The sequence below is a fragment of the Eleutherodactylus coqui genome, chromosome 3, assembly GCF_035609145.1.
Source record: "Eleutherodactylus coqui strain aEleCoq1 chromosome 3, aEleCoq1.hap1, whole genome shotgun sequence".
NCBI classification, from domain to species: Eukaryota; Metazoa; Chordata; class Amphibia; order Anura; family Eleutherodactylidae; genus Eleutherodactylus; species Eleutherodactylus coqui.
In genome coordinates, this window is record NC_089839.1 from 53,777,936 (window position 1) to 53,805,856 (window position 27,921).

The 27,921-nt window shown below is 42.7% G+C and overlaps 1 protein-coding gene across 1 annotated transcript in view; it reads right to left on the reverse strand.

Annotated features, from left to right (window-relative positions):
• KCNH1 (potassium voltage-gated channel subfamily H member 1) overlaps positions 1-27,921 on the reverse strand; it is a 348,715-nt gene that overhangs the window by 122,346 nt on the left and 198,448 nt on the right. Inside the window, exon 8 of the mRNA XM_066594506.1 lies at positions 9,197-9,396. Coding sequence (XP_066450603.1) covers positions 9,197-9,396 — 200 coding nt within the window. The remainder of the gene's footprint in view (positions 1-9,196; positions 9,397-27,921) is intronic.

The following is a 27,921-nucleotide window of genomic DNA, read 5'->3' on the forward strand; positions in this document are numbered from 1 at the left end:
ATAATTATAGGGGCATTTGAGGTGGTTTATAAGGGAATATTGCTGCAATTCTCAAAGCAATGAGATACATTCCAGATTATGAGGTTTTATGGGAAAGACCAGGCTGGAAGACTTTGTCTATACTGTACATGTAAGCCATCTATTAAAGGGCCACTCCGGTGGTTTTTCTTTTTCATTCATTATGTACCTATCCCCCCAGTATATATAAATCAAATGCTATTACCTTGGTTAGTTATTTCTTTCTATCTGAACTCCTGGCCTGTTTCTCCACAGGTGGTCATGTGATCTCAGGTCTGACCAGCTTAGATTTGCTTGGGTTTGTGTGCTCTCAAACTAGTCAGTTTCTCAGCATAAGTCTGTGTGATTACAGTACCACACCTGCTCTTCAGAGGAGAACGCAGACACTCCTATCAAAGGTACTGATGATGATCACACAGCTCCTGTCACACAGTTATAATAGAGGTGATCACAGCTCATCCTTCTGACTGTATACTTATGGTCTGCAGCTTATTAAGGTGAATAATGAAGGTAATAGTAATGTTTTCCAGCAGCAGAGATGCTACAACCTCTGGCATGTTCATGTAATGATGTGCTGATGCATCAGAATAGTGAAAGCAGAAAACTCAGCATCAAGATAGTGTCTACCAAGAATCAGACAGAAAGCTGCACTGCATGGAAGTGACTGCAATATACAGATGAGACCTCCAGAGTGTGATAGGCAATCAAATGAGGGCTGTATGGAAGGAAAATGTGTTCTCACCCAAGTGGTCCTTTAAAGGGGTTTTCCGGTTTTACATAAATACTTAACGCCTTAGTGACGAAGCCTATTTTTGTGGCTTAATGACCAGGCCAAATTTTGGAAATTGGACATGTGTCACTTTAACCCCTTAGTGACCAAGCCTGTTTGCGACTTAATGACCAGGCCAAATTTTGCAAATCTGACACGTGTCACTTGAGCATGGAAAAAGACCAGAAAGGTTTTGCATATCCAAGCGATTCTGACATTGTTTTTTCGCCACATATTGGACTTCATTTAGGTGGTACAAATAGATTGAGAGAATTTGTGTATATTTATTAAAAGTGCCAAAATTGTGAACATTTTGAAAAAATTGTTATTTTTTCACTTTTTCAACTGCAATATCTCAAATATGTGCAAACATACTGTAGAAATTTTTGATAAGATATATAATTCCATCTGTTTACTTTATTCTGGATGCACATTTGAAAAACTTAACTTAACGGCTACTTTTAATAGCCAGGGGCAAGTAGATTTTAAATTTCCCAGGCCGTCGCCAGCTTTTGCGCTTGCGTCCACCACTTTGCAGATGGGCGCATGCAATGCAGCTGGGGAAAGGTCCATGGATAAAGATGCTGTCAAGGGACATTGCCAGAGGCCTTAGGTTAGTAATTTCACCTCCCCTCATGGATCTGATCTGTGATGGGAAGTGAAACTTTTTTTTACTTTTACATGATCGCTGTTATCCATTGGATAAAGCTGATCACGTGACCAGAGACTTCATACTGCTGCCCCCAGGGTCTCGGCTACATTTGATAGCCAGGAGCAGGGAGATTTTAAATTACCCCGTCAATCCACGGTTTTGCGCATGCGTCCGCCATTCTGGTGACTGGCACGTGCGCAGAATCCGGGGAAAGGTCCACGGACAAATCTGGGGTCATCAGGTGCATTATTTCATCTACCCTAGGGATATGATCCATGAGGGATGATGAAACAAACTTTCTTTTTTACTTTTACATGATCGCCATTATCCATTGGATAACAGCGATCATGTGACCGGGAACTACATACAGCAGTTCCCGGTGACATCCCCCTACTCTTGATTGCTCATATTAGCCAGGAGCAGGGTGAATTAAAAATTTCCTGGGCTTCCCGGCCTTTTGCACATGCGCCTGATGTATTACGTCCAGGAAGGACCAGAACACCGTGGGACATTATGGAGGATAAGGGTGAGTACTCTCAGCTCCCCTCATGTATCCGATTCATGAGCAGAGCTGAAACTAACTTTTTGAAACATTTTTTTAACTTTCGGTGGATACCGGTGATTGCGTGACCAGGGGTCGCTCACTGCGACCTCCCATGACAGCTCCAGGCTGCCAGCTACCTCCAGTAGCCAATAGCAGGGAGCTGTCACCCTCACAGACCCTGGGGCCTCAGTCCACAGTGAGGCTGTCTTTTGACAGCCGTGTGGAATAAGGCCCAGCCGAAAAGGCCATCGAAAGATGTATTTGCGGTCATTAAAGGGGTTAATCACTATTTTACAAATTTGAAGTCTTTGTATCAATGATTGAAGACACTCTTCTTTACAGTCAGAGATTGCAGAAATTGATATAACTGTATCCAATCTAGGCAATGTTCTGTGAGCGAAACAGTGACTGATACATTGTAGCAAACTACCAGAAAACTCTGTGTATACAGCTGCGTATTGCACATTACCGTCTACTCACGCAAGCACAGTAAAGCCTTATGAGGTGCAGAGTCTTAGCATCTTATTACCCTTATTTGCATGTAAATGAGCCCCCGCTAGTTCTAAGCAGGGTGGGCTGTTCTCTGCATACAGCTCCTATGTTCTGCCGTGGGGCTGCACGCTAATTACAATGTAATCAGCGCTCCCGTGCAGAACACAGTGTGTGGTCCCTGCTATCAGCTCTCTAGCTGAACAATGGATTTTATGCTCACCTAAAAATCATCGTTCGGCCAAAAAGCAGACAATGGTAGCATTTACACGCAACGATTATCACTCAAAAAACATCAGCTAATTTTGAGCGATAATCATTGCATGTAAATGGCAATCACAGAAAATGGCCGTTACTTACTGACTGAGGAGTGCATATAGATGCATCCTCCTCTCACCATGCAGGTAGCTGAATACCAAATGGAGGAGCCAATGACACCTGTGAGGGCACCGATAAAACACCCACTCACACTGCCTCCTGATAATGAGGGGGGTGGATGCTTGGTGTACACTCCCACACATAGTGGATACAGGGTGCCAGACCATTCTGATATATGTAGTTCACAATGCAGATAGTAGTTCACTGATGGATATGCAGGGCAACCCGCCAAATTCTCATGGCGTCATTAATAGGTTGCTGGTCTGCATGGTGAACTACATGTAAGGCGCTTCCTTAAACTACAATTTCTCTCTGAAGTATGTATGGAATATCCCTTTGCTCAAGCACCTTACCAGTGAATATGAAGCAGCTAGTGGACCCATGTATCTGACTAAATAGGGCTAGGAGATCCTCATTCTTACACTAGGTGGGGCTCCTACCTATTAGCATTTATACCATATTGTATCTTACAGGATGCATTTTGAATTTTTTCCTGGCCAATGAAAACTTCAATAGACATAAGAAGAAAACAATCCATAAAAGATGTTGTAGGCTCCAGAAGCAAATGTCCAGCTATATCAGCCAGGGTAGTAGCTAAAAAGGCTCTGATGCTTGTTGGGTGCCAAAAGTAGCACAAAGTCATCACTTTGCCCAGAGTATTTACAGGGAAGGTGTTACGGACAGCAAGTGTGAACCCACTGTGCTAACCAACCGGCTTGGCTTTGGGTTAAACCTAAGGGTGTTGTCCTGATGGTTCCCGGGTATTCATCCTTTAACCCTTGTACAGGGATCTGGACTTTGCCGCGGGGAACCGAGCAGACTGCTCCCTCCTGGAGTTGTCCCAGTGTGGATGGCAGCTAACCCACAGGGGTCAGAGACACCGGTGCAAAGCACTGTGAATAGTTTGAGCTATAAACAGAATCTGGTCTGGTGTCGGGACAGGCAGAGTGCAAACGGAAACCAGGTAAGAGACCAGGAAACAGGGCAGATGCTGAAGTCAGGAGCAGGAGGCTTTAGCTAGGTGACAGACAAACACACCAATTCTCATGCAAGGAGGAGGATCCCCAGTGCAGCTAAATAGGAGGGGAATAGCCATATACCCAGCAGCTAGGCTGAGAGCACTGGGGAGGATTAACTCCTGCAGTGCTAAGGGAAAGTAAAAGGCTAGAGGCTATTCACACAGATGGAGCAGCGCGACACCCGCTCTGCCTGAAATAGCAAGAGGCTGGCTGCCCCATGTAGCCGGCCTAACAGAAGGGCAGCAAATTGAATCTTTACCCCAAATTAAGGAAAGTGTAGCTATGACTACACTAGTAGCTACACTAGTATTGGCTACGTGGCTCCAGGGGCTTGCCTGCTTTTGTTGATGGGACATATTGGATTAGAAGAACATGACTAGTCCATGGAGCTGAAAAAGCACATATAGACGGTATATCTGATTACACATGCAAGTCCATATTTCGCTTTATAAATATGACACGGTAAATGGCTGGAAGATTATAAACAACAGATGCTGTTTTTAGAATATTTGATTTTAGATGAAACCATAATTCAGATGCATTATTCATCCATCAGAGTCATAAAGTGAGCGGTCTACTCCCAGAGTCACTTTATGTAATGCAGTTATCCCATGGGCTGTAAATAATGTGGTTATTAAAGACTTAATCAATACACTAACTTTCTCTGTAGAGGGCATATGATTGACTCTCTAATGTTACCCTTTAGATGATATAACACTGGATTCCTGGATATGGTGGGATCCTCTGAACAAAGGTGGAGAAGAAGAGCCGGAAACCCTGAAGTTAATTTGTTGAAACATTTGTATTATTTTCTATCCGAGAAACAAACTCATTATTCAAGTCAGTGGCAGTGCCAGCCTCCGGTGTACACCTATCTACGTCCTCTGTGATTCTTGCAAAACAAGCAGCAATTTGATGCATTAAGTGGTTTATTCAAATGCACACAGCCTGTAATAAAAAATGGAGACAGCCTGCTGCAGGCTAACCCTAGCCGCAATATTTGATGTGGCGAAACACGAGCTCCGTACATCACCCGCCAGTCTTACTCATTAATTTTTCAAGGGAAGCTACCGTATATACCCATAAAATGTGCTTACGACATTCGGAAATTCTTCACTTTTTATAGCTAGTAGATTTAAGGAAACAACAATATCAGAGACTAACACCAATCTTCTGCATAATGGGATCGCAGACACTTAACGTGAATCTCTACCCTTTCATACTATGTTTTTCTGTGTCATCAATAATAATCAATAATAATTACAGTAATTCCTATATACCTTTTCTTTTTCTCTACTTGCTCAGCTTTGAATTCCCCCACCGGCTGTGATTGGCTGGCACTCGATCTAATCAGAGCGCTTAATTACACAGCGCTGACGGCGGGGGAATTGAAAATTGAGTAGGGAGGTGACAGTGAGGAGAAGTCTGAAGCAGGTTGCCATACCGCCCGGGGAGACCATCGTGCTGGGGACACAGACACTGGCTGAGAGGTGAGTATTGCGTTTTTTTTAAAAAAAATTTTACCTAGTATATACTGGAGTATAGCTAGGCTTATACTCGAGTCAATAAGTTTTACCAGTTTTTTGTGGTAAAACTTATTGACTCGGCTTATACTCGAGTATATACGGTAACTTTTAAAAAATTACCTTTTTGTCACCATTTTCTTACCACCATGATTTTTTTTTTACTTTTCCATTGATGGGGTTCTATGAAGGCTTGTTTTTTTTTTGTAGGACAAAGTGTAGCTTCTATTGGTACCGTTTGGGGTAATATACGACTTTTTGATAGCTTGGCGATGGGGTGAACAAAAAAAGCGCAATTTTGGCATTGTGTATTTTTTGTAATGGTGTTCTCCATGCAGGTTAAATAATGCAGTATTTTAATAGATTGGACTTTTACAGACTCTCCAATAACAATTATTTTTTTGGTTGATTTATTTTATGTTAGGTAAAGAGGGGGGATTTAAACATGTAATTGTTTTATGTAATAACTAGATAAATAACTTTATTTATGAATTAATACGTGGTATTTTTGTAATAATTAAAAAAAAAACATAACATTTTTAACTTTTTTTAGCCCTCATAGGTTGCTTATGAACTGGTCATTGTTTTATCACTTATAGAATGTACGCCAGTACTGTATTTTATTTTGATAGAGTTCTATTAGGCCCTGCCACAGTCAGGCCTTCATAGGCAAACAGACATGGCAGCCCTGGGGGCCTTCATGCTGCCATGATATAGAAATAACCACCCATGATCTTGTCATGGATGAGCTATTTGGGTGACATAGAGAGCTCCCACCCTCTGTCAGTCCATTAATATGCCACTGTCAGAAATGACAGCAGCATCTAAATGGTTAGTGGCCATGACTGGAGTTATCTAGCAAAAGTCAGCTGAAATATACATGTACAAAGGATGCTGCCAAGAGGTTAAGTATTTTTGGCTTTTGCTGTGAGGTGTAGTTGATAGCTGGGACAACGTGTTTAGCCAGTATTTCATTTTCTAGTTTTAAGTATCTTGTCTTAAGCTAGTCTAGTTTGTTCAGTTAGTTTGCCTTATTTCTTGTTTTTTTTGTTCAGTATGTATTTCCTGCTTTGTGTTTGTATTTTCATACCTTCATTTCTGTTTGCCTTGGTTCATATTTCATTTCTTGTTAACGTCTTCTGTGGGTCTTAGTTCTGAGGGATAGGACAGGTACTCCAATACAGACAAGTAAGGGCTGCTTAGGGACTGCTAGTGTCATCATATTAAACACCATCTTCATCATCCAGCTACCAATACCCTATACCCATCATCTAATGGTGAATCCCTGATGCTATTTGTTTTTTACTGTTGATATGTTCTCCATACTAATAATTCACATGATGTCTAGTTGCTACACTATTTGGCTCTACTGTAAGTCCTGGGGGTATCTGTTGTGGCAAGTTGGGGTTACTCGCCTATTGGATTGCCATCTTTGCCTTTCAGCAGGAATGGAGACCATGAGCATAAAGTCTCCAGAGACATGGATTTCTTTGATTTCTGGCGACGAGCATTTATTCCATATCACAGCAAACATGTGTAAACATACAAAGCTCAGGGTTACCAACCCACAGGGTCTCTGTCAACACCCCTTGCCCGGGGAGTCTAGAGGCATCCTCCTCTGTCAGGCTTGAGACGGGCCCTGACTGGTCTGCACATATCTCAGGCGCCAAGTGCCTGGTGGCTGCTGCTTCAGCCTCTCACTCTGGCTGGCAGCCACCTTTCCTCTGAGTGTGACAGGAACTGACACTTTTATACTACTTCCTGCCACAACCACAGGTGCTCTTGCTAGTTTCTGCAGCATGAATGCCTGTCTACAGCCCTCCGCAGGCCATTTTATGTACTGCAGCACCACACTGTGTGCTTAGAGACATGGTTAGTGTCAGGAAAGGCGGTTGCTAAAATTGAAGTCGAGTTCTGCCATGTAGCATCCATCTGGCTTTGTTGTAGTTCTTAAGCAATACACTTTGACCTATATGCAAAACATGCTATTAAAGCAGATACCAACTCTTAAATGGGAAAACCCTTAGAAAAACAAGCCATTGGGTACTACACTATGATTAGTGGTTGAGCATTCCACTCAATGTCTAAAATCCAAACCTCGAGTGAGGAAAAAAGGTTAATAGAAAGCTGCAGGGCTGACATCAGTACTATTTGGGCTCCATATGGACTAGTTAAGATGTCTTGAGCTGTGTTCCTCTCATCCTTTGTCTTGTATCCTGTTTACTTCTGTTGGAGTTATTGTATATTCCTTTTCCACCATAAAGATTATGTTATGTTTTTTTCCAAAATATTGTGGCTTATGGGTCCCATACCTCATTTTTGGTGGGTATACGAAGAATAAGGAAACAAAAGACTAATTGGGGCACTAAGTGCACTAATTGAACTTTTATATACAATTGTACAAATTATTAATCAGGCTACTAGGGTAGTAAGAGGTAAGCTGAGAGAGTACCTCTTTTTTGAACTGATTTGCCGGGCCCCTGACAGCATTATTACCTACAAAGTGGTGGCCCTTGGTAGCTGCAAATCAGCAGCAATAAGGTCCAGATCTTTATTCATTTTGACACAGTGTATATTTTTGTGTGTTTTGTAATGCAATGTGGTTTATGCTCATACTTTATTCATGTCTTGGCACAGACCAGAGAATTGATTTGAAATGTAAAACTTCAGCTTGCATCCCTTGCAGAAATGCTGAACTCCAACTTCAAGAATGTCTTGAGAAATGTCTCCTTGTATTGCTAATATTAAAAGGAATCCATCAGATATGTTTTTTTTCTTTTACAAAGTGTCACAAAACTTTTCGCGGCCCAGGAAGAAAAATTACTTTTTCCTGTGCTTTTCTAAAGTGTCAACTCCAGTTAGAATAAAGGAACAGTCGTTCAAGGGATGATGTGTTCTTAGTCCCTCCTAAGATTTATAGATTTATCCTGACTTACTGGAGTAAGCTATGAAAAATAACAGGTAAAGAGTAAAGACAACTACTAAGACCTATAATATTACTTTCGCAAAGGAAAATAGTTATCGAAATATTGTGAGCAGAAATATATTTCTGATAGATTTCTTTGGCGCACTTGTAAAATGAGAAAACTCATAGAATGATGCAAAGTTGTATATATATATATATATATATATATATATATATATATATATATAACTTTGCATCATATATATATATATATATACCAGCTGATGAACCTGGCCTCGCCCGAGTCAAGTTGTTGTTTGCATGGAAGATTTTATGAAGTCAAGGTTACTTTAGAGTAAAGAATGCTCTCGCCAAATTTCATGCTTGTACGACACCCAGAAGTTACATTACATAGAGGTGCACTTACTTTTGCAATTCGCATTGAATAATCAAGTTGTGACCCCTATTTAGGACTTAAAGAACAGTCATATCAAATTTCATCTTTATACGACATCGGGAAGTTAGAGAATTAGATTTGGTACATTACATAGGGGTGCAAAAACTTTTGCATTTAGCAGTGATTTTTTGAGTTGTGACCCCCTTTACTTTTCCTATTTAGGACCTAAAGAATGTTCCTGCCAAATTTCATGTTTGTACGACCTCAGAAAGTTAGAGAATTAGTGGCGAGTCAGTGAGTGAGTCAGTAAGTCAGTGAGTGAGGGCTTTCACTTATATATATATATATATATATATATATATATATATATATATACATACACATATATACATACACACACACACATACACATCACATATATAGTAACATTATTTATATATATTGCATACTGTATAATCAGAATTTCTTTCAAATGTAATTTCAGAAAAAACATCATTCTTACCTTTTCAGTGTCAATACCTCGGGACATCGACCAGGTGGACACGATATAATCCATGACTCGCTCACTCAGACCCTTGGGCACTTGGTAAAGTTTTAGAAAGTCTCTCACACTGTTTAGCATTTCATGGTACCGATTTGTGTTGGCATACATTTGCTGGAAGATTGTTGTCACGTTACCAAAAATGGTTGCATATAGAAGCGCTGAAAAGAAGAAACATTTTTGTTATTTTTATGTACTAATTGCTTTAGGTTTTAATTTTGTATATAAACAAAATCCACATTTTATGATATCAAAGAAATTCAACAGTTTACAAAATCTAAAAGAATCAAAAATAGCACCCCACTCCACCCCAAGAGATAATGGTCATATGTCCATGAAAGGTGACAATATTTTGGGGGGCTCTATATCTGCTCAGAATAGTTGTTACCATTTGACTACACAAGTGAGAATTGTCAGTGGCAAATAGTCAAACCCAAACTTAGCTACATCCAGGGTGAAAAATAGTACTCAACAGACAACCAGTAGATAAATGGGACCTCGCTGGTTACCCAAGAAGCACTGGACCAACAAAGCACTGCAGGGCCAGGCAATAGGGCTGAAAAATAAAATCTCAATTTTTTTAAACTTATGGATGGTTTTTTATTTTGATCAGAATTTTTTCCTTTTTGCTAAACAAACTAAAAAATATCAAGACCATTAGAGAAAACAAGACTATAAATGGGCACAGTCAGGGTTTCATAATTAAAACTCTATTGAAGTGTAGCTTGCAACATGTTTCAGAAAAGGCCCAATTCTTTAACTAGCCTTTTAGTATAGATAGCCTGAGGAAGGAATCAGTTAAAGTACTAACGACCACATGTCCATCCATGAGTGAGTTATATGCTCCGCCCCTGATCACATGACGTGACATCATTACAGGTTCTTCATCCCAAGTTATTTACATGCTCCACCCCATATCATATGATGGTGACATCATCACAGGTTCTGTAAGCACATGGCTGCTGTCCGGCTAGATGTTTGTTAGTATTCCAGAACAACTGAGGCCGCAGGGGGTTTGTAGGAGATGTAGTCTGCCTGTAATCTGCACAAGAATGAAGAACTTGTGATGACGTCACCATCATTTGATCAGAGGCAGAGCATGTAGCTCACTCACTTGGGATAAAGGACCTGTGATGATGGCATTGTCATGTGATCAGGGGCGGAGCATGTAACTCACTCACAATGAAGGACCTGTAATGACATCACTGTCATGTGATATGGGGCGGAGCATAACGGTGATGTCATCACAGGTCCTTCATCCCAAGTGCTGTGATGCTCGTGATCCCTGTTGTATGGGATGAAGACTGTATGTAGCAGTGCTATGTGTGTGACATGCATGTAATGCATGTACCAGATCTGTGTGTGTGACATGCATGTAGCATGAAGTTTTGACTTTCCATTCCTTAGAAGTCCTCAGCAGCACCATTTTTCAGTCCTTTTTTCTTTATTGGTCTTCTGTTTTATTTTAAATCTATATTAATCTGATGTATCAATGTAATCGTGCTTACATCAATTTCTTTATTCTCAGGAAATCCAGAATCGTGCTGACTTTAAATTAGCAAATCAACTGAATTAATTTGATTAATTGTCTGGTACTATTTGATGTATTAAATTCTAAATAAAAATTCTATTTATTATCTCATAGGTATTTAGTTAGTTTTTGGAGTTTTTTCACCTTCTCTGCCTAAAAAGATGAAAACAATGTTCTGTAATTTACTCCTACCTCTTCCCTTCACTGACATTCTCTCCCTTTCTTGGGTTGAGCTTGGTATACAACATGTCTTTTTTAACTCATACTATTTATTATGTATTCTACAATTTTAGGCATTGCTATTCCTGCTGTCCCATAGTGATGTTACCAATCTAAAGGTATAAAATAACTGGAAATGTCCTAGAACACATAAAAAGAACTTTCTGAAGGCTATAATAGTAAATTTCCAGCATAACAAAATTGTTTCCATATAATGAAACTTTCATTTTTTTTCTTGCGAGCGAATGACAAAAAGATTAAATGTGATATTTCTAAAATTACATTCTACCTAAATCAAATTATTTTATTCAAGTACAAGTGGAGAATTGGTATGGAAAATTCTGACAATAGACATGATAACTCAACTACCCATAATTACAGCAGTTTGGGGGGCTATCTTAAAGGGGTTGTTGTGTTTAGAAAAGCCATTTTCATATATCCTTCTGTTCAAGAACCTAATTTCTTACCCAGAGTTGATATTGGTTAGAAAGAATTCAATGAGTAGCCAAGCACTGCCTGTGATTGGCTGAGTGCTGTGACCAATCACAGGTGGCACTCAGCTGTCATTCAATGAATGGCTGAGTGCTGCCTGTGATTGGCTGAGCACTTAGCCAATCAGATACAGCCCTTTCAGCAGGTGGGGATTTTAAATCCCCGGCTGCTGAAACAGATTCAGAACAGTGCAGGGAAAAGACAGGCTAGATACACCTGAGCCCCCAGCAGCTGAGGAGAAGTGGGTATAATTTTTTTTTTTTTTTTAACACATTCTATGGATGATTTTCAGGGAAGGGCTTATATTTAAAGCCCTTCCCCGAGAATCCCTACAGGACTTGCCGGCAGCCCATTACTTTCTTTACTCCCTGCGGGAAGTCCCCTTGTCACTGAACAGTGTGACAGTGCTGTCACAGTGTTCAGTGGCAAGAGGACTTCCTGCGGGGAATATTTACACGCACCACGTACCTATGGTGCACGCATGTCCTATCTTTTACAGGTCACGTTTGCTTGCCTGTAAAACACGGACATGTGAACACACCATAGAAAACCAATGGTTCTAATAGACACATGGTTTTGTGTGCACAATTGTGTGCACATAAGCATGCTTGTCTGAATCCACCCTAATTGCCAGGGTATCGCTGGTATTGCAGATCAGCCTTATGTAGGTGAACAGAACTAATCTGCACTACTTGGCACCATACAAAGCAAAACATCTAACAGAGCTCTTCGATCATGGAGAATTTGTAATATTTGCGCTTTCTTATGTGGTGGAGGGGCTTTTGGGAGCCGTCAGGCATCAGGGCTTGCGTGGGACAAATACCTCTACACTCCCTATAGCTCTTGCTCTATAACAATGGTGATATCCTTTATACTGAAAACACTTCCATCCAGTATTTTATCTCAGATTCTTAGAGAAAATGACTTCGGATATCAGCCAGAATCTTGCAGGATTTGGAGCAGTTATAGAACAATTAAAACGTTATCATAAAACAAACCAACTGGAACAACCTCCAGACCAGATCTGAGAGCTGGAAAACTTCCCGAGACTCTTATTTCATTTCAGCCAGAAGGCTGAGCCAGGTTGGGTTCGAGGAAGATTATGTTGTAAGTTTCTCAATATATCAAATAGACAGCATTATTTTTCGATACAGACACAATTGGTGCATTTGAAATTGGTTCTAATAAAGTGAATGTCATGCGGCTGGTGCTCTTTATATAGAGGCATTATAAAGGGTTGAAGAATATATGTCAGCAGAATATGACCTATTAGATAAATCAAGTTTTTATGTTATGATAGTGACGGCCCTATTTTTTGCCTTCAGGACGAAGCGATTGTCACTGTCGCAGTGCAAGAGCCATAACTTGTTGACGTAGCCGTATGTTTGTTTTTTTGGGACAAGTTGTATTTTTTAATGGCACCACTCTGGGGTACATATAATGTGTTGTAGAACTTTTATTGACTACAATGGGAGGCTCGAGCATTTTTGTATCTCTCCCTCTCCCTCTCTCTCTCTCTCTTTCCCTCCCTCTCTCTCTCTCTCTCTCTCTCTCTCCTGTCATTCAGTAGCTGAGAGCTGCCTCTGATTGGTCCTTGCACTCAGTCAATCAGAGGCAGCCCTTTCAGCAAGTGGGGCTTTTAAATCCCCGACTGCTGGAAGCTCCTCATAACAGTGCAGGAGAAGAGCCGGCTGAACGTGACTGAGCCCCAGCAGCTGCAGAGAGATGAGTATAGATTTTTTTTTTTTTTACACATTTTTAGGATCGTTCTCAGGGAAGGGCTTATATTCTAAGCCCTTCCCCGAAAATCAGTGCAGGGCTTGCTGGCAACCCATTGCTTTCAATGTATTGCTAGCTCCATTGAATTCAATGGGAGAACATCACGCTCCTCTGCCACAGCTGTGACAGCTGTGGCAGAGGATTGCGCTCTTCACTATATGTTCTCAATGGGGTCGGCGCTTCTGCGAGAGCATCCAGGGGTTTCACATACACAAAACACGGTTCGCTGCAGTTACATGCGTTCTGCCAACCGGTGTCCTCTAATTTTTGCTGCAGGCGTTCACTGCATGTAAAATTCGCACATGTGACCACGCACATTGAAAAGCATTGGTTCTATCTAGTGCGATCTTTTTGACGTGCCGAAAAAGGCCAGTGTGACTGAGCCCTATATAAGCATGATTTTCTTTGTGAACTTCTTCTATGTGTGACCTGAGCTGATACCTTTCACTTGTATTGATGCTGCATTTCCTTTATGTTCTGTTTTTTAAATGTAATTCTCAATAACTAATTTTTTTCACGTTAAATTTCTGCAATCCAGTCTTGGACATTTTTGTTTGGGTTTGTTATATTGGTTGATGTATGGGACTGACATTTTTGGTAGGACTATACAGGAGAGCCCCAGCACTACTCCTTTCCACATACTAAACAGTAGATTGCCAGCTCTGCACTATATTGCTGCAGCCCCACCCCCACAGAGAGAGCGCTCAGCGCCAAGAATCTCCGGAGATACAGCACTATGTGGTGCAGAAAATGCTGTGCTGTTACAGTGTATTATAGTGGAGATAGGGCTGCCGCCTTTGCAACACAAAAAATACTGGCCAAGGTAAAAGCGGGTGCGGTTAGGGGGCATGGCTTATAACAACTTATATTTTTACCTATAGTAAAAACTATAGTTACGACCCTGTGGTCAATGGATGCCATCGTATGGCTATACTATACATCGGTTGCAAAATCCACACTGCTAATATGCATATTTTGGTGCGGAATTGAAAATAGCAAAATCCTGCCAGCAATTCTGCATCAAAATCCCCAGTTAGGAATTTAGGGACAGCATATTCCTGTAGTGGCCCAGAACACCATCCTGGTCCCCTCCATAAATGTCATACATGTTTGTCCTATGTAGATGCACTGTGCAAAGCTTGTCTTGTCATATCCAGTGTGTGTGTTGCACAGCTGCGGTGCTTAGAGGGTTAACTCTGCTAAAATCATTGCCTGTCTGTAAAGGTATCAGTCTATTATGTCATATGGTATCAGTGAAGGTATAAATAGGAGTGATTGAGAGTGGGAAAGGGTCTTCCATCTTGTCTGCTACCTGGTCAGCTACATGAAAGTGCCTTCAGCTTCCTTGTAGGTAAAGGTGGAGGAGAAGGAGAGATATCCTGTAGCAACTGAAATCTGAATGTGAGTGGAGTGAGTCCCAGAACCCATAAGAGGGAGGATTCATCAGTAATTCTATATATAGAGACCCACCGTTGAGGTACCAATTCAATTTACAAGTCTTTTCTGCGCAGCTGTCCATAGTTAGGATCACCGCGCAGAAGTACGCTACAGGTCACATCCACGCATCTTCCGTGTGGGGTGTTGAGACTAATTCTTTGAGTAAATAATTGCTGCAGAGTGTCTGTGACTGTTGAGTGCCCCCTATCCCCTTTCCTCCTCCAAAGCGCTCCCAGTCCAGGAGTGGTGCTGTGCAGATAACGTGGACTGTAGGACCACTTTCATCCTGTGTATCCTCCCTGATCTCTGAGCTCTGTTCTGTTTTCTCTGTGCAGAATTGTACCTGCATTGCTGTGAATAATTGTTTGCCAAAGTTTATTACAAGTAAAGTTATACTGGGCCCTAACCATTCCTGGGGACCCAAGGTACAATACACAAGCGTCTGTGTTTATTCTCTGCTGTGTAGCATACCGGTGTGTGGGAACGGTGGCGTCACGAGTGATAACTACTACCCCTATCATTCCGTTTATTGGCATTCCTTATCCTAGGGGTGTTGAAGGTGGCCTACAATCCAGCTCTGGTCTTGGCTACGTATCATGCCTCTGGGAAGAGAGTCTGGTAAGTGCGTCCGTGACAAGCCAACACTTATCCCTCCCAGCTCTCCACGTTGGTCAAGTGTCCAAGGCATCCATCTGGGGTGTTGCATTTCACAGCACTGTTGCAGAACATTCCACTTCATGAGAAAGGTATCTTATGATGTATTCACACGAGCGTGTGCGTACATGGGTGCACACAAAACCGTGCACCCACATACGTGCCATTCAATGCGATGGCTGTGATTCGTTCACCCAGCGCTGCAGTGATTGGCTGAGCCCCGGCACTCAAGTACCAATCAAAGCCAGCACTTCCTGGAGGTGGGGATTTTGAACCTCCAAGCCAGGAAGCGCTGACTGAAAACTACAAGCAAGTGTGCCGGGGACCGGCAAAGAGAATTGCGGCAGAGCAGGCAGCGCTGTTAGGTGATGCATTGTGTTTGTTTGTTTTTTAATGCAGCTATGGCTTATTTTAGGGCTCAAACAGTAGGACTTCCTACTGTAAAAGTTGCATCACTTTCGTGCGATGCAACACAGAAGAAAGCTCCATAGGGACACATGGGCTACAAAATCTCGCAAATTGCGGCAATCTTTAGCATACTGTGATTTTTTTTCTCTCACAAGGTAGCAGCCTACAAAACATCGCTGATGTGAAGGAACCCATTGGACAGCACGGGCTTCACATACATGCGATCTGCAGCGCTGTCACATTGCGAGAAAATCGTGTGATTTTGTCGCCCGAGTGAAAGTGACCTAAATGTGTGGTTCTACACATGGGCAGAGGAAATACACAAAACAATTACATACTTAATAGGAAACCACTGGGCAAAACTGACATGGAAAAGGAGTGGGGGATTTTAGTTACCTGTAAGCTTAATTGGAGCAACCAGTGTCAGGCAGCTGCTGCCAAGGCAAATAGAATCATGGGGTGCATTAAAAGACGTCTAGGGGGGCACGACAAGAACATTGTTCCTCCTCTTTACAAGTCATTCGTCCGACCACACATGGAATATGGAGTACAGTTTTGAGCATCAAGAAGACATATCAGAGCTTGAGCTAGTGCAAAGGTGGGCAACTAATGTAATAAATGGATTGGGTGGACTACAATACCCAGAGAGGTTATCAAAACTGGGATTATTTCATTTAGAAAAAGATGGCTGAGGGGCGACCGAATAACTATGTATGACTTTTGCCTGTGGTGCAGGAAGACCTGGCTATGCCTGTGACTCCAGCAGTAGAACGGCAGCTGCAGTCAGAACATCTCTGCTTCAGTAAGTGCCAGTAAGTACCCAGCATTACTCATCACTAAAAGTGCCTCCTTCCCCAAAGAACCCAAGTGAATGAGGGACGTCCCCATATCGATTTACAATAGCTTGTGTTACAATATGCCTGCAGTATTATCTTATCTCAATGATTTATGAAGTTGTGCCATAGCAAATTCAATTCAGCTGTTACATTTATATGTAGCCTGGCAAAGCCCTGAAGAGATAGGGAGCATGCAATAACTTATACTATATGTACATATTAAATATCTTGTGCCCAGATGCAGTTCCATGACTGGGGACCAATACAATTCGGATCCGACTTCTAGCGTTACTTATGTGCATTTAGTACCCATGTCACAATACAACCTGCCATAATCCATCCTGTGATTGTGTTCTGGTGCTCCTGAGGAATCACGCCATCTGCTCCTCGATGAATCTGGATCACACCATTCTACATAACCCGGTTTGGGACCCTGTCTCGTCCCGACCGCACCATAAACTAAGTTACTATTTATGCTAACCCGCTCGCACGATCCAGCTGTGTCCCCCTCTGTAGTTGGCAAATTAACGGAAAAATAATGCTATTTTCCAATCTAAAAAAATGGAAGCGAACGGAAGCCTTTTCATTTGCTTTCTATTTTTTTTTTAAATCCCATTGAAATCAGTGGGGAAAAAATAGATGTTTTTTTTTCGGTTTTATTTCAGTTTCTCTCCAAAAACAGAGAAGCGTGATGGAAACCGTGAACTGAGCCCTAACGCAGGTGTGAAAACAGCCAATGTCGGAGATTCAGAGTTCAGTATCGTACCAGGGAATATAATAGAATGATGTCATTTCTTTGGCATCGACAGTCCGGGAACAGCAAATACAGACTGGGACGGTAAAGCGGAGGACAAATCGGACTTCACTGGATACCCAAGAAAGACTGGACCAACAAACCACTGGACACCACAGACAGGGTGAACTAATATACCACTTGACGACAGGAGTGACCTCCATCAGCAGGATACTGGACACCATCAACGGGCTGTTACGAGAAAATGCTTTGTAACATGGGCAAAAATGGGCAAAAAAATGACGCTGGACATTGTGGATGGCTGTGGCAACAAATCACTAGACACCATAGACAAAGATTTGAAACCAACCTAATTACATCTTTCAAGGGGTTACACCAAAATTGACTTTTCAGCAGTGGTGTCGCAATTGGGACCCGGCCCCTGAACCTGGGGGGCTCAAAGGTCCCCTGCACCACAATAATGGTTATCGCAAGTTCTCCCTGCTTCCGCTCTATTTCCCGGGCTCTGATGGAGGAGTTGCTTTCATTTCTAGACACACAGGCAAACGCAGGGGACCCAGCGCTGTATAACACACTCAGCTCTGCCCCCTGGCTCTTCCACTTGATTACAGAGATGGGTAGGATGCCGGGGAGAGAAGCTCAGCTCTAGGTACCTGCCAGACTCTGGCCAACTTCCCCTTCACTGCCTCCTGTGTAATGTTGGTCCAAGCAGCGCCAGGAGTGGAGTAAAGCTGCTGATGATCAGGACTTGGCTGCAGCTTTATGACCACCCAGAGTGCTACCAGCTGTGCCCACCTACCTGACACTCCAGGAGGAGGACATAGCACTGATCACTGGGATCAGGGAGAGATGGAGGAGACTGAGTAGGGATATCTACAGTGCGCACCAAACACACCACTCTGAACTACATAGTCCTACTATGCCTTCCTGTACCCCCTCCTGTATATTGTGAGCCCCCTATGTCCCACACCTATATACTACAGTATGATCCCTTTGTGCCCCCCTAGTATATAATGCACTGTGACCCCCTGTACACCCAGTCCTATTAACTATAACTTGCTGTGCCCCCCCCCCCCCCACTTCTACATATTGTGAGTCATAGTGTATAGAAGTGTGAGGCTATAGTATATATGAGGGAACACATGGGCATCATACTGTAGTATATAGGAGTAGGATATGGGGGTATACAGGAGTGTCAGAGTATATAGGAAGGGGGGTCAAGCCATAGTATATAGGAGTGGGACCACAGGTGTGGTCATAAGGTACAGGAGTGTGGGTATAGGGGGCCATAGTATATAGGAGTGGGACATTAAGGGGTTATAGTATAAAGGACCACAGGTGAGGTCATAGGATACAGGAGTGGGGGTGTAGAGGGTCATAGTATATAAAGAGGTGACACAGGGGCTTCTTATAGGAGAGGATATAAAGGTTCATAGCTTATTGTAGTGGGGCATACAGGAGGGTCATATTACATAGGATGGGTCAGATAAAGAGGTTTTAGTACCGGTATATAGGAGGGTCACAAGGGGCTCATAGCATATTATTGGCATGGGATGTCATAGTCTCAGTATATTGGTAATATTCCTTACAGTATGCTTAAAATTTCATAATTCTTGTTTTTCATTCAGCTATTGTATGGTAATATCATCTAGTCAGAGTACGGTGATATTGGTCACGGTATGGCGCTATGCCACGGGGGCCCAAGCTGAATTTTTGCAGTGGGCCCATGAGCCCTAGGCTACACCTCTGCTTATCACCTACATCTAAGGCTGTATTTACATGGGGGACTTTGGCTAGGGGGGTAACTTGTAACCCTGGTATAAACCCTTTTCCTTTATTAATGACATCATTAGCAATTAACTGTATTACGGTGAAAACACAAAACACAACTATCTCCAGATGAGACCGTTATACTGCCGCAGAAGATAACACAGAGGGGAGACAGTGAGAAGAACATATCGTAGATGCCGCTACTGCAGACATGGTAGTAATATTGTATAATGTCTGCTCTTGATTAATCTATCCACCTATTAGATGCCTAATCAGTGCCAGCTGAACAGTAGGGGTCACATGACATGTTTGGTGGATGACATGACTGACATCCATTGACATCCAAGACCAGATCTTGGGCCTCTGCACTGTTATAATAAAAGCATGTGAGCAGAATTTCAGGGGTGCCTGAGGCAAAGTATAAAATGCCAACCAGCCCCCCCCCCCCAATAAAAAAACAAAACACTCATTTTACGGACATTGATATTTTTTAAATCAAGAGTAATAGTGTTAGCAGCAGTAGCCCTAATAGTAAGTAGCCCCAGTAGCAATAATGATCCCAATTAGTGGCCACAGTAATAATAGTTCCTTGCATAGTGTTCCCAGCAGTAATAGTGTTCCCCATAGTGGCTCCAGTAATCATAGTGACCCCCATAGTGGCTCCAAAATTAATAGCACCCCCCCCAGTGGCCCCAGTAGTAATAAGAAAAGAAAGAATAGGAGAGTGATAGGGACCTTCATAGTGGCCCCAGTAGTAATAGGGACCTTTATAGTGGCCCCAGTAGTAACTATGCCCCATACTGAACCTTCAGACAGGCAGCAACCCAACAAGAATTTCACTCACTCCATTTGTAGCTCCACTCCAGCTGCTGATGTCATCACTCTGTGACCTTTGACCCCTCCATTCAGCATTTGCGCTGCCTATAGGAACGTAGATGCTGGGGGGAGAGGTCAGAGGTCACAAACAGACGGCTGGAGAGGAGCTACAGACCCAGTGAGATAAATGCTTGTTGGCTTGCTGCCCGGCCTGTCCATTAATATGGCTGGTAAAAAATAAATACTGGCTAAGCTGGTGACCTACCGGCTGGGTGGCAACCTCTGTGAGGTCTTTCCGCGTGCGGATGGCAGACTCAGGATGCTCATGGTAGGGACGCCTCTGAATACATGCATATATTAGAATATTGCATGATTTCCTATTCGATAACTAAATAAGTAAAAACTGAAGAAAGTGGACAATTCCTTTAACACCAGGGACTATGACATTAAACTACGGAAAAAGGGCTAGTTCATACTACTATTATTTGTTTCCATCTAGGTGTTTCGTTGCGGGAGAAAACCGGAAGCAAACAGATAACTTTCAGCTTGCTTCTGTTTTCCATTGACAGCAATGTTAAAAACATAAATATTGCAATCAGTTTTGGTTCCGTTTTTTTATTTCGAAACAGAAGTGCAGCCGTCTACGCTTTTTGCTTCAGTTTAAAAAACGAAATGACAATGGGAAACTGACAAACGGGTTGAAACGGAATATTTTCAGTTTCAATGCATGTCTATGGGCACAAGAATTGAAGTTTTTTCTTTCCATTTAATTGCTGCCATGATGGAGCGTCTAGACAGAACTTAAGGCCACTTTCACACACAATGGTTTTTAGTGATTTCAATGGGGCTTTGCAGCGTTTTTAGTGCCGCAATTTTCAAATGCTGTTTGCTCTATTTTCGCACTGTAGTGGTGCAGTATCAGACTGGCCTGCAGAGGGTGCTAGACAGGCAGTCTGATACCTGGAAAGGGAAAGATAGGGTTAACACCTGATAAGTGTAGCAGGAATTGGGTGCATATAAGCCAGTTCCTGCCAGAAGCAAGGGGGAAGTTAGAGCTAGGCAGTGCATGACAGGCTGCAAGCTGGGGTCCAGTGAGGACCAGCAAAAGCCCCAAGGTTGACAGGGACGACAACCCTAACCTCACACCTAGGTGGGGTGCTTATGGCCTTTGCATTGGACTAGTTGGGTCTGTCACCCTATCTGACAGAGGAAGATGCCCTCCAGACGCCCCAGGAGGGGTTAGTGACAGGACCCTGTGGATTGTGGACCCTAAAAACAATATGGACTGTGTATGATGTTTGATGTGCTGTGAATAAAGGCTGGCAGGAGTCAGGTCTACCGAAACTTCAGACTACTGAGCATATTTTCGTGCAAGGTTCGCCACTTCCTAACCGTGCAGACGGCGATCCAGAGGCGAGTGAACCCTGACTTGTTACAGCACGTTTAAGCACTTTTTAACACACCTCATTGCCCATTACAATAATGAGGTGCCTTAAAAAATGCTGTTGAACGCTGTACAATGCGTTCGAAAACGCTACTCAAAATCACCATAAAAGCGCAGTTTTACTGACGATATGTGTGAGCATGGCCTTAGGAAAACATTCAGACCAGATAGAGGTCTGCTGGGGAGCTGTGGGCAATGCCATCGGGGCTGAGCACCTCACTAGCAGCTGTTAAGAGCGCCACACTGTTTTTTGCACGGAGGGGCATCTACCTACTGTGAAAGCATAGCTAAAGAAATGACTCATCTATAGGTTTACCTTTAGAAGCGTTACAATGGCTTGTAATTGTAAGTTTCATTCTGACATACATTGAATGAAATATCACATTGACTAACCCCCTGGCTGCCGCTTATGATTCATTTTCACTCCAAAATACACTAAATCAGTCACAGAAACAAACTGCGGTAATGACAATTATATTATCCTTGCACTATAACGAATGTTCAGTATGCAGTTCCACCTTTGTAGGACTCTTGACCAGAACTGTATATCCTACAATGTGGATTTACAGCCACTTTGGCTATTATTGTTCAGTATTATCTCACACAAGTGCTTCAATATCTTAACCCTTTCCAATCCAATTTGTATCCTGGTTTTCCTAGAGGGTTTACTCTTTTTCTGCCGTTATACAACGGCGCTATATACTGGCTAAAGCCAGTACTGCATGAGGTGACACGTTGGATAGGCTCTGACAGCAGAGAGGCTGGCAATATACAGTAAGAGAACCCCGACGGACGTCTTCCAACATCAGAGCTGTACAGCCTTAAATCATAATGTCTTCAGACGTCAGACAGTGGATTGCAAAGGGTTAGAAGCCCTTATGTCTTCTGTATATATTCCTTCTTCTAGTCAGCCACCCCTCAAGAAGACTTCACACTGTAGGTTGTGTTTGCATTCAGTTCCCAAGCGAAGAACCAGGGGACCTCCGCATTGGGGACAGCACTAAAGATAAGTTCAGATAGTAGGTGGTAGGTCAAATCACATTTTGTGTATAACCATAAACCAGAACTGCCACATTTTGCTACAATCTTTGCGAAAACTATCTAAAAATTGCAATCTTTATTATATGTGTTATTACTTTAATATAAGCCTCATAGACTCAATTGCAAAAAGAGTAACAACAATAATGATGCGTTCAGCCCTGGGGGCGTGATTCATCTACAGAGATAGCGGGGATTTTCCTCCATAACTGAAATGTTTCATTACAAAAATAAATTAAGCAATGATTACTTAATCATGAAAGTGACATCAAAGAACCCGAGTATCTGCTGCATGAGGAGGTGGGCTGACCTTAAATAGTCGCTCCTCAGCACTGTACAATTTAATTCTTACCTTCTGTGTAATGAACTCATCATTAGCAAAGATAAAGGACCGCTAATGGCCTCTAGCAATATCTCAAGAGATATTGAAAAACAAGAGGGGTATATTGATGATTTAAAGGGGTTGTACCAAATTAGACTTTGAATAGGTGACAAAAGTCTAATCAGTGGGGGTCCCAATTATCCCAAGAACAGGGGTCCTGTGTCCCTCCTCACTGCAGGCTTACTGCAACCCCCTTCCAGCAGTGGGGAGGAGATTGAATGGAGTGACGGTGGCGCATGAGTGGCGAAACTCCGCTGTGTTGGACTAATCCAAAGCAGATCCACCACAAAATCTATGGCAGAACCTACAGGCTGAGTTTTGATTTCTGATGTGGGTTTGGATTGACGGATACTGCAGGTCCACATGTTAATGACCCCCTATAATGCGGCTAATCTGAGTGCCAATGTCCAAACGGATGCGGATATCTGCATTGATTCTGCATCATGAAGGGACATATCACTTCTTTTCCTTCCACGGTGCAGATATACAATCCACCTGGTATAAAATATAGTGTGGATGATTGATAGGTGGGTTTAATGCAGAGTGTTTAAACAGAATCCAAGTCTCCTAAGCCATTTTTATATGTGTGGTGCCCATTCGCCTACCAATGCGATAGCTGTGATTGGCTCATTGAGCACTGCATTGATTGGCTGAGCAGCACTCAAGAACCAGTCAGAGCCATCGCTTCCTGGAGGAGGGATTTACAAATTCCATAACCAGGAAGTGATCTTCTATGGGCGGTCAAGAACTGCAAGAAGCGCGTTGGAGCTCCGGAGAGCAGAGGGAGAGACCTAGACCGAGCCTGCTAGGTAAGTATCATAAGACATCCACCGAAAATGAGACTAGCACCTCTTTTGGGGCAACAATTAATATAAGACAGGGTCTTATTTGGGGGGAAACACGGTATATAGTGTGGGGGAGACTATGTGCAATTATATAGGTAAGGGACTATATGTAAATATATCATACATGGGACAACTGTATGCAATATATTGTGGGGGAGGGGGGGGTTCTGCATGCAATTCTATAGTTAATTTGGGGGGACTGTATGTAATTATATTTTGGGGGATGCAGGCTCCTACACAAAGTCCTATTTACTCTAAGTGCTAAGGCAGCAGAATGCAGTCCTAAACTCTGGCTTACAACCTGAAGGTTGCAAGTTCAATCCCTGCATGGTTCAGGTAGCCGGCTCAAGGTCAACTCCTTACGTGCTCAGTAAAATAAGTACCCAGCTTGGTGGGGGTAATAAATAATATGAAAGTGCTGTGGAAAAAGTTGGCGCTATACAAATAATGAGATGTATTATTTAGTTTTACATTTTTTTTAGTTTAGGAGCCAATGTCATTTTTTTTTAGTCTGGAGCCCTCTATGTACCATTAAAACTGTAAAACAATAAAACGTGTAATTGATGGGACGATATTTTGGTGCATAAGCTTTCCTGTAAAAACAAACTAAATTCTGTTTTCCTCAAAATGTTATTTCTCCATCCTTAATCCATTTAGTAGCCAGAGGGCCAGCAAGTGCTCTGCACAGCAATATGTTAAGAACCAGAGGCAGTAATAACTCCCCATATTTGCCTGGATAATCAGCGCCGGTCTTAATAAATCCATTCTTTATACACATTAACATGTTGTCTGGCGTTGCCATAAAACCATAACATACGTGTAACGTGATATCATAAGGTCTGTGTCCGGCTATTTTCTTTTGATAGACTATGGCGCATGAATACAGGTAATCTCTGTCTTTGTGTGGGAAGCGGCAGCTGTGAGAAGTACTGTGGCTGGAGAATAGTCAGCAGCTGCTTCTGTAGCTGGAGGCAGGAGGCGATAAGACTAGCTTATCCAGGGATTTACGATGCACAGGGTGGAACGAGGTGAAATGGCGCTTAGAATGCGAAGTTTGGTTATCGTTCTACACAATGCAGAACAAGCAAAACTTTTTTCAGCTGCCCCAACATTTAAAGAGGAATCATCAGCAATTCTGATATGCCTGTCTTACTAAATACTTATATTCTCCATGAAATAATTCTGGTGCAGCTTTTCTTAGAATTCTACACTATGCTGTTCCTCTGTTATCCCTCCTGGAAATTGCCTGCCACTTGTCTGTTTATTGACTGGCTTAATCATTGTAGCAGCCAACCCCAGCACACTATTGTGACCACGGTAGCCACATGACTTAGCGTCCCTATGGGCACTGCATGGCATCAATTCTGAATACCCAAAAAATGGTACTGCACTGTAGCAAAATTGCATTTACATTTATAGTGGTTTTTGCAACAGTTTTGCTGCGATTGCAGTCAAAACCTCTCTGCTGCACTATTAGTGCCCCAAGTGGATGTATCATTGTGATGGTTTCACACTGTGGCAAGTTGGGGGTCAATTGCCTACAGGATCGCCATCCTTTTCGTCCAGAATAGGCACCACACGTATAGAAATGGCTTAGGAGACTTGGATTCTCTTTAAACTCTTTGGCGCCTGCCAGCATTTATTTCATACTCAGCAAAGTTCATTACATCACCAAAGTCCATCCGTACCCCACCAGCGTGAAAGTCTATGGTCATCCTACTTGTCAGACTTGAGGCATCCACTAGTCCACACTGGACCTGAGGCTTGCAACCGTTTCAGCTCTGCTGAGCTGTCAACTTCCCCCCTCAGTGTGGCAGAAACTGACACTTATGTTACTTCCTGCTCACAGGTTGAACTAGATAGTCTCCCCTCAGCCTAACATACCGTACTATGTTACACCCACAGGTGTTCTATCTAATCTCTACAGCCTGAATGCCTGTCTACAGCCCTCTACAGGCCATTCTGTGTACTGCAGCATCACAACTGAGTCTCTCAAAGGCACTGAGCTTGGCAGTTACTATTGGCAATCAAACAGTTTCCCAAAGAGGGCATAAAACTTAAAGGGGTTTCCAAACACTGGGTCTCCAAACACAGTGCCACTCCCGTCTGTAGGTTCTGTTTGGTATTGCAGCTCAGCTCCCATTCACTTCAATGGACACAGACTCCATGGAACAAGATGGTACTGTATTTGGAAGTATTTCCAACTCACACACCGCTGCTCCATCCATTTCAATGAGAACATCGAAAATTGCTGAATTCAAGCACTTGACAACCCCTGGGGCTACCAATAAATGAATGGCACTTGTGTGACATCTGTTACATTCATTTCTTCCACCGATCAGCAAGTTATCTTCTATCCCATGGATAGGGAATAACTTGCTACAACCGGAATACCCCTTTAAGTGAACTTGGTGGGGCACCTTAGGTTGACAAACTAACAGTCTCTGTTCACAACTGCAGGGCTTTCCTGAACCCATAGTACAGTCGCTTTCTCCAGATAGGGGTCTGGAATCTCCCGAATCTCCATGGTTACATTTAGTAAAAGATTTTTCTCAGGCCCAGATGATCCAAGCAAGGCTACACCCAACATAAGTCAAGAAAACAGGGCAATTACTACCCAACAGGATCTTGGAATCTTCAGCCTTAGCATGGTTGGCTGGAACCAACTCCACTCTCAGACGCTCATACTTGTGACTGCCGGTCCAGCCACACTGGACATTTGCCATACACTCTTTTGCTAAGTATGTCACAACTCACTACGAGCCCCAATTATAGTATCTGACTGCACCCTAAATAGAGCCTTTGTGGCACTATGCTCCAGCATCCACACTCGCGACCAGGAAACAGGGCGACCTACATGTCTGCCTCTAACCATACACAAAATACATAAGCAACAAACTGTAAAAGTGGCACTGCTTATTTATGAGATGGTCAAGAAACCACCGTTATGCTCTTTTATTAATATTTGTAATTCTGTGTAACTATTTTCTCTGATGGCAGGACTCTGTGGCTTGGGAAGGGGTGGGTGCTGTGGATTCTCACAAGATGTAAATATACATATAAGGAACATGGGTTTACTGTGTTGTGGGTAGTGGTATAGCAATGCAGGATTCAGGATACAATGCAGCAGATTGAGTAACCCGGAATAACAGCAGTTGTGCATTTGGCTGCATCCTTTGGCGTAATTCCATTCTGTGTGAAAGGTCCCTAATACTGTGCAGGTGAACCAAAATATAGAACACAAGGTGCATCCTTTAAAGCATTAGTACAAATACGGTATATTTAAAATACAGCATTCAAACTGTAGTGTATATGTAGGCTCAAGCCTCTGTAACAGTGTCTCAGTCCTGACCATAACCAATAGCAATTTGCTAAATAGTCTAATTCCCTTAGTATGGCACATACTATTCAACAGACCTGTTGATTGACTAGTCACATCCCATGCAGTGTGCACACCTAATGTTTGTATCGAGGCTGGCCTCACTTACAGTTCATCACGTGGGAATCATCAATACTACTGGCCTAGCCTAGTCCATGGTTGGGAAAACGACTCTACCCTTGGATCCTTATCACGGCACTGATGTCACCACCTGTTTGGGGTTGTAGCACAAACTCTTTTTGCAGCACCAGACAGTCTCCAGTTTCTCTGGTCAACACTCTCTATCCTCTCTAAACAGCAATCTGTGCTCTTACTACTCTTCTTCTGTTTCACTAGCATTAGCTCAGAACACTGACATAATTCCTGCACTCTGCTGTGACGCAGCAAAAATTGTCTGTTATATAGCCAGGGCTCCAGCACCAGAAAATTCCCAGTGAGCATGCTCAGTTCTCTTGTGCAAAAATTGGTACAAATTTTGGTGCACCCAGTGATTTTGGCACACGTTTTGGCGCATCTTACTGTCCATAGCGATAGCTACAGCCTAACTCTTTAGGATAGCCTGTTATAACTGCATGGGGTACCTCTGTATAGTCCAAGGCTGTAGTGGAGCTGGTGGATTATATGGTGACCTTCAGTGAGTGATCCGACATGCCTTAGGTGTTACGCAACAGTTATCGGGAGCAAGCTCTGGAATGGAGGTGAAACTGATACTGGTTTACACGCAAGAGTCCATCCTGCCTGAATCCCAATCTTGGATCATGAACAGCCACAGGTTATTGCATGCTAATTAAGTTGCTACCTTCAGGGTGAAGTTAATAAACCACTTATTTAGAGCCACTAACCATGTGGTCTCAGCCAATTACCTTCCTTCTGTATATACCGGTATTAACCAGCCACTGTAA